Here is a 14,082-nt window from a genome sequence, read left to right on the forward strand (position 1 = left end):
CAAAAAACATTGAACGGGAAAGAAGTTCAATCTTTGCTTCTAGAGGCAGAATTTCATTTGGCAGCTCAAGCTGTATCTGGGAGGTCATTAAGAAATGCCTGGAGCTGATCAGCAGAGGTAACAAAAGTTGTAGTTGAGAGCAGTGGATTGTGCATCAGATAAACAGCCAGCAAAAAGAAGCAGAAATGTAGGAAGCTCTCAGGGCAATTTTCTTTTCTTTTCTTTTCTTTCCTTCCCTTCCCTTCCCTTCCCTTCCCTTTCCTTTCTTTTCCCTTCCCTTCCCTTCTCTTCTCTTCTCTTTCCTTCTCCTTCTTCTTATCCTCTCCTCCTCCTTCTCCTCCTCCTCTTCCTCTTCCTCCTTTCCATACTTTCACTTCTCCTCCTCCCTCCCCTCCTCCCTCCGCCACTTCCTTCTTCTTCTTCCCATCCCTCTCCCTCCCGCTCTCTCTCTCCCTCTCCTCTCTCTCTTCTTCCTCCTCTGGCTCTCTTCTCCCTCCTCTCTCTCTCTCTGTCTTCTCTTCTGCTCTCTCTCTGTCTCTCTTTCTTCTCCCTCTCCTCTCTTTCTCTCTCTCTCCTCAAAGTCCTCCTTAATGAGACATTCCAGTGCATGCCAGCTCTTGCCCAATTGCTCCTTAAAGGGACCACTAGATACCTAACTAGAACTTGAGGACCACCAGTCAGAGTCCACTATGGATGTAAATAAACATCTCCTTATATCTCATTAGCCCCTTAGTAAATCATTGCACAATTAGTACTGATAGAAATCTTGAATCACTAAGGATAAATCATGTTTGCTTTTTATTTAAATAGATAAAACTAGTCATTTTCAAAGGCTTGTAAGTGTATTTTTCACATTATATTTGACTGTATTTTTATAATTCCATTCTTAATAGCTAACATATGCACATGGTTCAAAACTGGCATTCCTGTTCTCAGCCACAGAGCAACCAGTGATACCAATTTCTTGTATATGCTTCCAAAAATCATTTGTGCACACACAAACAGTTACATTTACAGGTGTCTCACATGCCTGTATAATTAACGTTAATGTCTGTAATGTTTTATTAACATCAATAATACAGTCCTGAAAATCTGCAGGAGAATGCTAAGCAGGTGCTTATGTTTCATGATTCTAATGCATAAGTTATAATGTGTCATGTCAACCCCCAGTTCCCCACTTTCCTGAATCACATATAAACCACCGTAGAATGCCTACATATGTAGCAAACTATCATATATGGATATAAATTGCTTAAAATATTGCTTCCTAATCATCAATTAATAGAATTATTAACAAACTTTTGCTTTTTATAAATGAAGAGGGCATTGTCAGGCACCGGCCTCAAGGAAGTATACGACCTTTGTTGACACATGAGCTTCCCACACGTGTATGTTTGATTCTTAACCTGTCAGGTGTGCCCACACTATAACGTGAGGCTTTCCAAGCATTGTTTTGTAAAAATTGTTGTATTAAGTTTGCTGGGTGTAAATATGTATTTTTTCTGTATTAAAAATTGACCATGAAAGGGCTGGCCCAGTGGCGCAGCGGTTAAGTGCATGCACTCCACTTTGGTGGCCAGGGGTTCGCAGGTTCAGTTCCTGGGTGCACACCGACACACTGCTTGTCAAGCCATGCTGTGGCAGCCTCCCACACAAAGTAGAGGAAGATGCGCACGGATGTTAGACCAGGGCCAATCTTCCTCAGCAAAAAAAAGAGGAGGATTGGCATTGGATGTTGGCTCAGGGCTGATCTTCTTCACACACAAAAAAATTGACCATAAAGTGTTGAATTATGTATTTTTTTCTATCAGATTTCTGTATTAAAAATCAGGAAGTGTTCTATCAAAAAACAAAAACAACCACCATGAACTAAAAAGCCTGTTCTTTAGTTTGCCTGTCTTTTTATATCATTTTCCACAAATAGGTATTCTATGTATACTATTTGTAAACTATTATTTTCACTTAATTTTATACACACAAATAATTTTAGATTAAAATAAAAATGACAAAAAGGATTAATATTAAATATTGTCTCTGGATAGTTGGATTATGGGTGATTATATCCTTTTTGTTTATCTGTATTTTCTAGATTCTCTACATCTTGCATTCAGGAAGAAAAGACTTGCCTACGTTTGGCTCTGAGCAGGTCCCAGTAGACGTTTTGTGGTTTCTCAGATTGGATGCTGGGGAGCCCACTGTGCCCAAGGGCATACATGAAGTTACCATAAAGGAGGTGACATCAGCTTCATGGTGGAGTGAGCTTTCCCCCTTAGACATTTCCCCCTAAGATACAACAAAAAAGACATTCAGATACCAACAGAGGACATTCACACAACACAAAAGATGTCTGAGAGACCCACGCAGCCTTAAACCTGAAGGTGGAGGTGCTGGAACCCCCGGAGGAAGTGGAAGGAGGTAAGGGGAACTCCTCTCTTTCCCCAACGACAGCAACCCTGAGACCGAGACCGCAGGGCTCTCAGAGGAGAGGGGGAAGGGACGGCCCTCCACAGGAAAACTGTCACTCTCCAAGTTCCCTCATAGCCTATGGGAAATTCCCATACAGAGGGGGATGAACTGTTGCGGGGGTGTCTTCATCAAGCTAGCACCCTAGGAGAGCAGATAGTGAGGGAAGAGTGAGAAACCCCGGGGATCAAGCAGGCGAAAGAAAGAGCCTCCTGCCCCGCCTGGCAGCCCAGCACAACTGGTTGGCCAGAGCATCTGCTGATGGCAGCGGGCTCAGAATACACAGCTGTTGACCCCCACCCAGTGGTGGCAGGTGGAAGCTGTGACCAGATATTTTCAGCATGAGGAAGAATAAGCCCATGCCCTCAAGCAGTATGCAAAAATATATTAAATCTCAAGACCAGAAGGAAAATGACAAGCACCAGAAATCAATCCTGAAGACACAGAAATTTACAACCTAAATGACAGAGAAAAGAAAATAGTTATCATAAAAAAAGCTCAATGAATTACAAAAAAATATAGGTAGACAATTCAATGAAATCTGGAACATCTTTACAAAAGAGATTGAAACTATAAAGAAAAACCAATCAGAAATGTTGGAGATGAAAAACACAATGGAGGCGATAAAGAAAAATCTACAATCTTTAAAGAACAGAGTGGACAATATGGAGGAAAGAATTATCAATATGGAGGATAGGAATCAGAAATGCTCCAGATAGAGGAGAAGAGAGAACTAAGACTAAAAAGAAATAAAGAAATTCTCTAAGAAATATTCGATTCAATTAGGAAATGCAACATAAAGATTATAGGTATTCCAGAGGGAGAAGTGAGGGAGAAAGGAGCAGAGAGCTTGTTCAAAGAAATAATAGCTGAGAACTTCCCAAACCTGAAGGAGCTGGAAATAAAAGAAGCTAATAGAACTCTGAATTATATCAATGTAAAAAGACCTTCTCCAAGGCATTTGGTAGTAAAGCTGGCAACAGTCAATAACAAAGAAAAAATATTAAGGGCAGCAAGGCAGAAAAAAATAATTTACAAAGGAAGTCCTATCAGGCTCTCAGCCGATTTCTCGGCAGAAACTTTACAAGCTAAGAGAGAGTGGAATGATATATTCAAAATTCTGAAAGATAAAATCTTTCAGCCAAGAATACTCTATCCAGTGACAATATTCTTCAGACATGATGGAGAAATAATAACTATCCCAGATAAACAAAATCTAAGGGAGTTCATTGCCACAAGACCCCCACAAGACATGCTCAAGAAGGCCCTCACACCTGGAAAAAAAAAAAAAAAAAAAAGAAGAGAAAAGGGATACAAATGTTTGAGCAAGGAGAAAAACAGGTAGACAAAATCAGAAAAATTGCAGCTCTTTATTAGAATAGGTTAGCAAACACTTAATTATTACATCAAAGATTAAGGGAAGGAAAACACCAAAAATAAATACAACCTCATCACTTTAAACACAAACTCACAAGACAAGATGGAATAAGTTGTGACAATAATAACTTAGAAGTGGAAGAGGAGAGGGCTGGAATAGACTTAGTCCAAAGAAATAAGAGGCCATCAGAAAATGGACCATCTCACCTATGAGATTTTTTATACAAACCTCACGGTAACCACTAAACAAATAATCGGAATAGAGACATACAATAAACAAAGAGAAAACTAAAACCATCATGCGGAACTATCAAACTGAATTGGTAGTCCAAAACACATGGGATGAGAAACAAAGGAAATACAAAAGAACCTGAAAATGAGCAATAAAATAGCAACATTAAGCCCTCATACATCAATAATCACTGTAAATATAAATAGATTGAATTCTCAAATCAAAAGACACAGAGTGGCAGGATGGATTTTTTAAACAAGATCCAACAATATGCTGCCTCCAGGAAACACATCTCAGATCTAAAGACTAACACAGGCTCAGAGTGAAAGGATGGAAGACAATACTGCAAGCTAGTGGCAAACAAAAGAAAGCAGGTGTTGCCATACTTATATCAGACAAAGTAGACTTTAAGATAAAACAAGTAATGAGAGACAAAGAGGGGCAATATATAGTGATAAAAAGGACATTCCACCAAGAAGACATATCACTTATAAACATATATACACCTAACACAGGAGCAACAAGGTACATAAAGCAAGTATTAACAAACCTAAAAGGAGATATTAGCAACAACACAATAATAGTAGGGGATCTTAACACCCCACTTACATCAATGGGTAGATCATCCAGACAGAAAGTCAATAAGGAAATAGTGGACTTAAATGAAAAACTAGATGAGATGGACTTCATAGATATATATAGAGCACTCCATCCAAATACAGCAGATTACACATTCTTTTTAAGAGTGGATGGAACATTCTCAAGTATAGACCATATGCTGGGAAACAAAGCATGTCTCTATAAATTCAAGAAGATTGAAATCATAACCAGCATCTTTTCTGACCATAATGCTATGAAACTAGAAATCAACCACCAGAAAACTGCGAAAGAGACAAAGATATGGAGACTAAACAACATGCTACTGAACAACCAGTGGATCATTGAAGAAGTTAAAGGAGAAATCAGAAAACATCTGGAGACAAATGAAAATGAACTCATACCATACCAACTCATATGGGATGCAGGAACAGTGGTCCTGAGAGGGAAACTCATAGCAACACAGGTGCACCTTAACAAACAAGAACAATCCCAAATAAGCAACCTTAAACTACACCTAACAGAATTAGAAAAAGAGGAACAAACAAAGCCCAAAGTCAACAGAAGGAGGGAAATAACAAAAATTAGAGCAGAAATAAATGAAATTGAAACCCAAAACACAGTAGAAAGGATCAATGAAACAGAGTTGGTTCTTTGAGAAGATAAACAAAATTGATAAACCCTTAGCCAGACTCACTAAGAAAAAAAGACGGAAGGCTCAAATCAATAAAATTAGAATTGAAAGAGGAGAAATTACAAGGGACACCACAGAAATACAAAGGATTATAAGAGAATACAATGAAAAACTATATGCCAACAAGTTAGACAATCTAGAAGAAATAGATAAACTCTTGGACTCATACAACCTCCCAAAACTGAATCAAGAAGAAATAGAGAATCTGAATAGACCAATCACAAGTGAAGAGATTGAAACAGTAATCAAAAAACCTCCCAAAAAACGAATGTCCAGGACCCGATGGTTTCTCTGGAAAATTTTACCAAATATTCAAAGAAGATTTAATACTTATCCTTCTCAAACTACTCCAAAAAATAGAGGAAGATGGAACACTTCCTAACAAATTCTATGAGGCCAACATCACCCTGATACCAAAGCCAGACAAGGACAACACAAAGAAGGAAAATTACAGGCCAATATCGCTGATGAACATACATGCAAAAATTCTCAACAAGATATTGGCAAACCGAATACAGCAATACATTAAAAAGATCATACACCATGATCAAGTGGGATTTATACCAGGGACTCAGGGATGGTTCAACATCCACAAATCAATCAATGTGATACACCACATTAACAAAACGAGGAATAAAAACCGCATGATCAACTCAATAGATGCAGAGAAGGCATTTGACAAGATCCAACATCCATTTATGATAAAAACTCTCAATAAAATTGTTAGAGAAGGAAGTACCTCAAGGTAATAAAGGCCGGGGGCCGGCCCTGTGGCGTAGCGGTTAAGTGCGCGAGCTCCGCTGCTGGCGGCCTGGGTTTGGATCCCAGGCAGGCACTGTTGCACCGCTTGTCGGGCCATGCTGGGGCTGCATCCCACATAGGGTGGAGGAGGATGGGCACGGATGTTAGCTCGGGGCCGTCTTCCTCAGCAAAAAGAGGAGGATTGGCATGGATGTTAGCTCAGGGCTGTCCTTCCTCAGACACACACAAACACACTAAATAAATTAATTAATTAATTTAAAAAAAAAGATAATGAAGGCCATATATGACAAACCCACAGCCAACATCATACCCAACAGGGAAAAACTGAAAGCCATCCCTCTGAGAACAGGAACAAGACAAGTGTGCCTACTGTCGTCACTCTTATTCAACATAGTACTGGAGGTTTTGGCCAGAGCAATTAGGCAAAAAAAAGGAATAAAAGGAATCCAAATAAGCAATGAAGAAGTGAAACTCTCGCTGTTTGCAGACATGATTTTTTATATAGAAAACCCTAAAGAATCCATTGGAAAACTATTAGAAATAATCAACAACTACAGCAAAGTTGCAGCGTACAAAATCAACTTACAAAAATCAGTTGCATTTCTATACTCTACTAACAAACCAACAGAAAGAAAACTCAAGAAGGCAATCCCATTTACAATTGCAACAAAAAGAATGAAATATCTAGGAGTAAATTTAACCAAGGAGGTGAAAGACCTATACAATGAAAGCTATAAGACATTATTGAAAGAAATCGATGATGACACAAAGAAATGGAAAGACATCCCATGCACATGGATTGGAAGAATAAACATAGTTAAAATGTCCATACTACCTAAAGCAATCTACAGGTTCAGTGCGATCCCAATCAGAATCCCAATGACATTATTCATGGAAATAGAACAAAGAATACTAAAATTCATATGGGGCAACAGAAGACCTCGAATAGCTAATGCAGTCCTGAGAAAAAAGAACAAAGCTGGAGGCATCAAAATCCCTGACTTCAAAATATACTACAAAGCTGTAATAATTAAAACAGCATGCTACTGGTACAAAAACAGACACATAGATCAATGGAACAGAATTGAAAGCCCAAAAATAAAACCACACATCTACGGACAGCTAATCTTCAACCAAGGAGCTAAGAACATACAATGGAGAAAGGAAAGTCTCTTCAATAAATGGTGCTGGGAAAACTGGACAGCCACATGCAAAAGAATGAAAGTACACCATTTACTTTTGCCATACACAAAAATTAACTCAAAATGGATCAAAGACTTGAAGGTAAGACCTGAAACTATAAAACTCCTAGAAGAAAATATAGGCAGTACACTCTTTGACATCGGGATGTTTTCCAATCCATGTCTACTCGGACAAGGAAAACAAAAGAAAAAATAAACAAGTGGGACTTCATCAGACTAAAGAGCTTCTACAAGGCAAATGAAAACAGGATCAAAATGAAAAGACAACCCATCAGCTGGGAGAAAATATTTTCAAATCATATATCCGACAAGGGGTTAATCTCCATAATCTATAAAGAACTCACACAACTGAACAACAAAAATACAAACATGCCGATCAAAAAATGGGCAGAGGATATGAACAGACATTTTTCCAAGGAAGATATACAGATGGCCAATAGGCACATGAAAAGATGTTCAACATCACTAATCATCAAGGAAACGCAAATCAGAACTACACTAAGATATCACCTTACACCTGTTAGAATGTCTATAATCACCAAGACAAAAAATAACAAATGTTGGACAGGTTGCAGAGAAACAGGAACCCTCACGCACTGCTGGTGGGAATGCAAACTGGTGCAGTGTCTATGGAAAACAGCATGGAGATTCCTCAAAAAATTAAAAATAGAAATGCCGTATGATCCAGGCATCCCACTACTGGGTATTTTTCCAAAGAACCTGAAATCAACAATCCAAAGAGACTTATGCACCCCTACATTCACTGCAGCATTATTCACTATAGCCAAGAAGTGGAAGCAACCCAAGTGTCCCTCAACTGATGATTGGATAAAGAAGATGTGGTATATATATACAATGGAATACTACTCAGCCATAAAAAAAGACAAAATTGTCCCATTCGCAACAACATGGATGGACCTGGAGGGTATTATGTTAAGTGAAATAAGTCAGACAGAGAAAGACAAACACCATGTGATTTCACTCATGCGTGGAAGATAAACTAATACATGGACAGAGAGAACAGTTTGGTGGTTACCAAGGGGAAAGGGGTTGAGAGGTGGGCACAACGGTTGAAGGGACACATTTATATGGTAACTGACAAACAATAATGTACAACTAAAATCTCACAACGTTATAAACTATTATGACATCAAGAAAACAACAACAACAAAATTGACAAATGTTAAAACAAAAATTAAACCTGAGGACCTCAATAAAAGAAAATAAAGAGGATAAGAGGGGGGAGAAAGTGCAGTAAAAAAGACCAACATTTAAAGCCCTCCAGAGGCTTCCTGATTTAGGGGAATACTCTTTTCTGTCTTGAGGAACTGCATTTGAACACACCACTGAACACCCTGGCGTGGTGGCAGGCCGCGGGTTCTCAGGCCAGTCTATTTTTGATCCAGCTCTGCCACATACTGGGTGAAGTTAGGCAAATTACTTTCCCTTTCTAGGCCTTGGTTTCCTTATCCATAAAATGGGTATGAGTGGCACCTACCTCCTAGAATTGCTGAGTGGATTAATTTAAATAATATATGTGAGATGCTTAGCACAGGGCCTGGGCTGTAGTAAGCACTCAATAAATACTAGTGTAATTGTTCAAAGAACTAGAAGTATACACTGAACATAACATCACCTTTTCTGACAAAGAGCCCAGGGTTAACGTAAAATATTAACACTTGTTTTGCTTTTGTTTTTACAGAATCTTTGTCTCTTGGTTATCACAGTGTCCTTTCAAATGTCTGTCTGAATCAAGGCCATTTTGTTTAGCTTAAAAGCCAGAGATAGGAGGCTATCAAACTTGCTCTGCAGAGCAGCAGGCAGAGCCCTGAGGGCCAAGGGTACGCATGAGATGAAGGTAATTAAATCACATGAGCAGTGATCTCCAGCCTGCAGTCCTAGCTTTTGCTAGGCAGGGTGCCTGAGTGTGCACAGGCCTTGCTAGCGGAAGGGCAAATGAGGTGGAAATTTCGGTTCCCAAATACTGGAGCGAGACTCTATGAGATGGTTGTTGGAAGATAAATGAAAAATAGTCCCGAGGAGAAAGAGGGCTGGAAAAGTACAACATACAGTCCCATGCACTTTCCTAAATCTCACATGTACCTGTAGGCCTACATGCCACACACCATGCTAGGCGCTTTCACAAGCTGCCTTGATCTGCCTGTTTTACAGATGCAACAGCAAAGGTTCAGAGATACTTGCTTGCCCAAGATTGCAGAAAGAAAGCAGCAGAGGTGGCGTTTGGTGTCCTAGTAGTGATCATTGTCATCTGGGTCATGGACTGCAGAAAGATCAGGCGCAAAGGAGCTGAGCTAAAGAGAAACAATCTGCCCCCAGATTTTCAAGCAGTAGTTTTAGGACGTTCCACTTGACTGATACAGACATATTTGCATTGAAAAGAGTTGCATTGGAGTAAAGAGGTAAAAACCCTAAGAGATTCCATGTGGGTGATTTGTTGCTACAGAAACAACTTGCTTGGTGTGGAAGCAGCTCATTGAGTTCCCGTACATGAGAAAAAGAAAAAGGTTGTGTAATTGCGACACATCTGTGAGAGAAGTTTGAAAAAATAGAGCCTTTTCTGAATAATTAATCTTATCTCTTGATTTAGGCCTTCGTTGTTTTTTAATAATAATACCTATGCCCCTTTGCCATCTATTTTGCTGACGGCACAACTTACAGTCACTTTAGGAGAGGAGTTGTGAGGCTGACCACCGAAGAACTGCATACTCAGGCTGAAAACGTGATCTTCAACCACAAAGAGAGCACAAAACCTGTAAGGGCTAACTTTCAGAAATATTTTCAGATTTTATAGCCCCTAAAAAAAATTCTGCTTCTGTGATGCTCGTGGACATAGATTGGGCATCTACAGCATGCACTGCGGAGACTGTTTTTCTCCTACTGAGATTGTGCCTGTAATTAGTAGATAGTAGGAAGAAGATGGTGGAATTTAAGCATATTGATTAGGGCCCATGTAACACAGGAACCAAATGACTGAAAAGGAGTCAATGACTAAACATCTGGATTTAGCTTTTTCTATTAAAAAAAATTTCTTGGGGCCAGGGCCCTGTGGCGTAGTGGTTAAGTGCACGCTCCGCTGCTGGCAGCCCAGGTTTGGATCCCTGGCACGCACCGACGCACCACTTGTCAGGCCATGCTGTGGCGGCGTCCCATATAAAGTGGAGGAAGATGGGCATGGATGTTAGGTCAGAGTCGGTCTTCCTCAGCAAAAAGAGGAGGATTGGCGTGGATGTTAGCTCAGGGCCGATCTTCCTCACAAAAAAAAAAAAATTTCTTAATAAGGCAGACACAAAAGGACAAGTGTATGATCCCATTTACATGAGGTACTTAGAATAGACAAACTCATGGAGACAGAAAGTAGGATGGTGGTTATCAGGGTCTCGGGGGGAGAGACAAATGGAAAGTTAATGTTTAATGGGTACAGAGTTTCAGTTTGGGAAGATGAACAAGTTATGGAGATGGATGGTGCTGTTGGTTGCACAACAATGTGAATGTAATTACTGTCACAACTGCACACTTACAACAGTTAAAATGGTAAGTTTCACATCATGTATATTTTATCGCAGTAAAAAAATTCTTAAGCCATAACAATAATGCCGATAATACTTACCAGTATTGACTGTTGCACTGGACAACGTGCTAAATGCCTTTCATTCAACCACTAAGGTAAGTACTGAAGAGAATGAGACGGAAAAGCTAAGTCATCTGTCTCAGCTTCACACAGATTACAAATGGTAGAGCAGGCTTTGAACCTGGGTCTATTTACAAAGCCTATGCTGTACCTATATCATTTTATGTATATATATATATATGACTTTAGAGAATTTATAAAGTTTACATAAAACCTTCATATTTGATATTTATTTTCATATCAAACCAAAGGCAAGGTTTGAATGAATGAAAACACTGAGGCTAAATGTTCTAACCCTGACAAGTGGCTTTACTGTCAGCTGATGCTTTTTCAACTTGCCTTCATCTACGGAACCTCAAACAGATAACAGAGGCAATGGGACCCAGCCTCCTTCTCCCAGACAGCAGACTGTAATTTTGACGGTAAGATGGAGGTGGGGGAGAGTGAATTTACTCCTTTCTTCTTCTGCCCCCTGCTGTTGTTTCAGATCGCTATGCCACTTGATGGCTTCTTTTACGATTTCTAGAATGGACTTGTTACTTTTTGGTTTTGCCCCCGTATTATACTCTGCTTTCAAAACGGCCCTCGCCTCTCCCTGGGTAGTCCATCAGGGGCCCCTCCTTCCCTAGTTTCACAGAGGTATGCAAGTGACCTCAAGCAGAGACAGAATCATTTTGGAGGAGTGAATGTTGACTTTGCTGCCCTTTAGGGAAAGCCTGCCTGAAGATGAGGTCAGTACCTAGAAAACCAGAGCCAAAAAATGGAGAAAGTCCCATTGACATTGTTTAAAAATGTCTGGCCTTTGTTCCAGGAAGGCCTGACACGCAACGGGCATCCTTGAAATAACATGTCATCTGACCAATTTATGAGAACTCCAAGATCTTGATTTCTGAAACGTGGCACTGAGCACAATCTCCTCTCATTCCACCTCTGCCGCTCATTCATTCAATGAATATTTGTTGCGTAGCAGGTCAGACAAGAACCTAAACAGGTAAGTGTCATGCTCTATGGTGAATGTAGCATCAGAAACATAGACAGAGTATTATGGGAGCACAAAGGAAGCACCTCTAACTCTGTGGGAAGAGCATTCCGGACTGAGGATGGAAGAAGATACAAGTCCTTGAGGGGGCTATGTTTGGTGGGTTCAGGAACATCAAGGAAGCCAGGGAGGCTGTCTCCTTTATTGCCCACCTTTCTCTACCTGTGAAAGTGGTTTCCAGGTAATGTGATGAGGCTTTCTAATTTAGCTTTATCCTTTCTTCCTTGGAGAGATGGTCTCTTTCACTCCTATGGCTATGAGTGGATGACTCCCAATTTAAAACCTCCAGTCCTGATCTCTCCACATGACTCCAGGCAAGCATTTTCAAATGCTTTCATGAAATCTCCACTTAGATCTCCTTTCTTTCCTTTAGATCTACATGTTCCCCAAAGAATTCATCATCCTCTCCACCCCAAACACACCAACCAGCTCCTCTTTGTGGTAATACTTTGCTTGACAATGGCCCATTATTACTGAGTCAGTGAGGCTTACAACATCAGAGTCACCTTGACTTTCCCCTCCCTGGTATTTCACATATATTCAGACCAGACAACCAAGAGTTGAAGCTCCAAAGTTGGCCCGACCAAGGTACCAAAACAGATCGAAGAAGTGGGCAATCATTCTCTCACTGTTGCAATCAAGAGGAAATGAATTTCTTCCTCTCTGACTTATCCGTAACGTGTTTTTCTCTACCTGAAAACTTCTATTGAGGTAAAATCTGGAAAACCACAAACCACACTTCCAGATGAGCTTCCATGATTAATGTATTGTGAACAAATCATTTTAAACACAATGAAAACATTTGAGTACAAGCATTTATGCGTCACTACCCTTTTATTTAAGCCAGTTGAGATCATCAGTTGGACTCCCCTGAGCTGTTTCTGAGGTGCCCAGTGATTCTAAACTATTTTCTCTTTGTTTCATCCTTCACTGAATTGATGTGAAGTCTCCAAAGTCGTTTCGGTGCTATGCAAGCCCTCCTCAACAACCCGCGGCTTTCCTCATCAAGACAGCATACCTATTCTCTCTATCATATTTTTTTAAACTTGCAAGCATTACTTCTTCAGAAAGCATTCCCTTATTAACCTTATGTACCCATTTGTGCTTTGTAGTACCTCAGCATTCAAGCCTAAACATTTGCCAATTCTTATTAATTAGGAAGAAGGCAGTTTATATAAACAGTAAAAAATGATTTATCAAGAATAATTTAAAAAATTCAGTTTTAATGATGTCAAGACTTCATGGTAACCAGCTAGGGTAAATGTTGCCTAATGTAAAGTTATGGACATTAATATGACTTGTAACAAAATATCAATAAGAAATTATTATCCTTTGCTCTCAAACCTTTCTTCATATGTAATAGTTGGACAAGAAGCAACATAAAGTGGAATTAAATAAGGTATAAAAATTATCCCTTGTCAAAGGATTGCTGAATCTAAAAATTTATTTTGTCAGTTACAAATTGGAAAACACAATTAATATATTTATCTCTAAATGTTTTCTTTGTTTTAGGGCAGTGTGCTTGTCAAACTATTTCACATCATGGCACATGTAGAAAACAAATATCTTTGTGTACCACACTGGGGGAAAGCTGTTCACAGCAGTAGGAACAGCCTGGGGGTGCTGGCTCCAGGTCCTGCCCAGCATCTCCAAGGGCTGAGGGACCCATATAAATAAGTTCATTTATCTGAAGCAAGAGATATCACATGACATGTTAAATAGGATTTGTCCACATTTCAGTGACTTTTTTGGCGGATGTGTATGTTAATATTGGCTAGATTGTCAATATACTTTCCTCGTTGTATGTATAATGATGACAATAATATTCAGTTCATATACTCAACATTTTTTACCTGGAAACAAATGCTTTATTGTAATTTTTATCACAACTTAAAGACAACAAGTCATAGTAATCATAAAATACTATTTTTAAGTTTAGGAACAAAGAATTTATTTTTAACTGAGTAATGTTAAGCCAATCACATAATTTTCTTCCTCTCCTGATTAATATATATTACAAAGTTTTAAAATTGGAACACTTTTAGAATGGAGCAAATAAACTATAAT

The 14,082-nt window shown here is 39.3% G+C and overlaps 1 protein-coding gene across 3 annotated transcripts in view; it reads right to left on the minus strand.

Annotated features, from left to right (window-relative positions):
• TMEM64 (transmembrane protein 64) overlaps positions 1-14,082 on the minus strand; it is an 89,062-nt gene that overhangs the window by 32,349 nt on the left and 42,631 nt on the right. For all 3 annotated transcript variants that reach the window (XM_058564564.1, XM_058564560.1, XM_058564562.1), the window contains one exon: positions 2,131-2,283. In XM_058564564.1, coding sequence (XP_058420547.1) covers positions 2,131-2,283 — 153 coding nt within the window. The remainder of the gene's footprint in view (positions 1-2,130; positions 2,284-14,082) is intronic.

This window comes from Diceros bicornis, chromosome 21 (genome assembly GCF_020826845.1).
Source record: "Diceros bicornis minor isolate mBicDic1 chromosome 21, mDicBic1.mat.cur, whole genome shotgun sequence".
Lineage (NCBI taxonomy): Eukaryota > Metazoa > Chordata > Mammalia > Perissodactyla > Rhinocerotidae > Diceros > Diceros bicornis.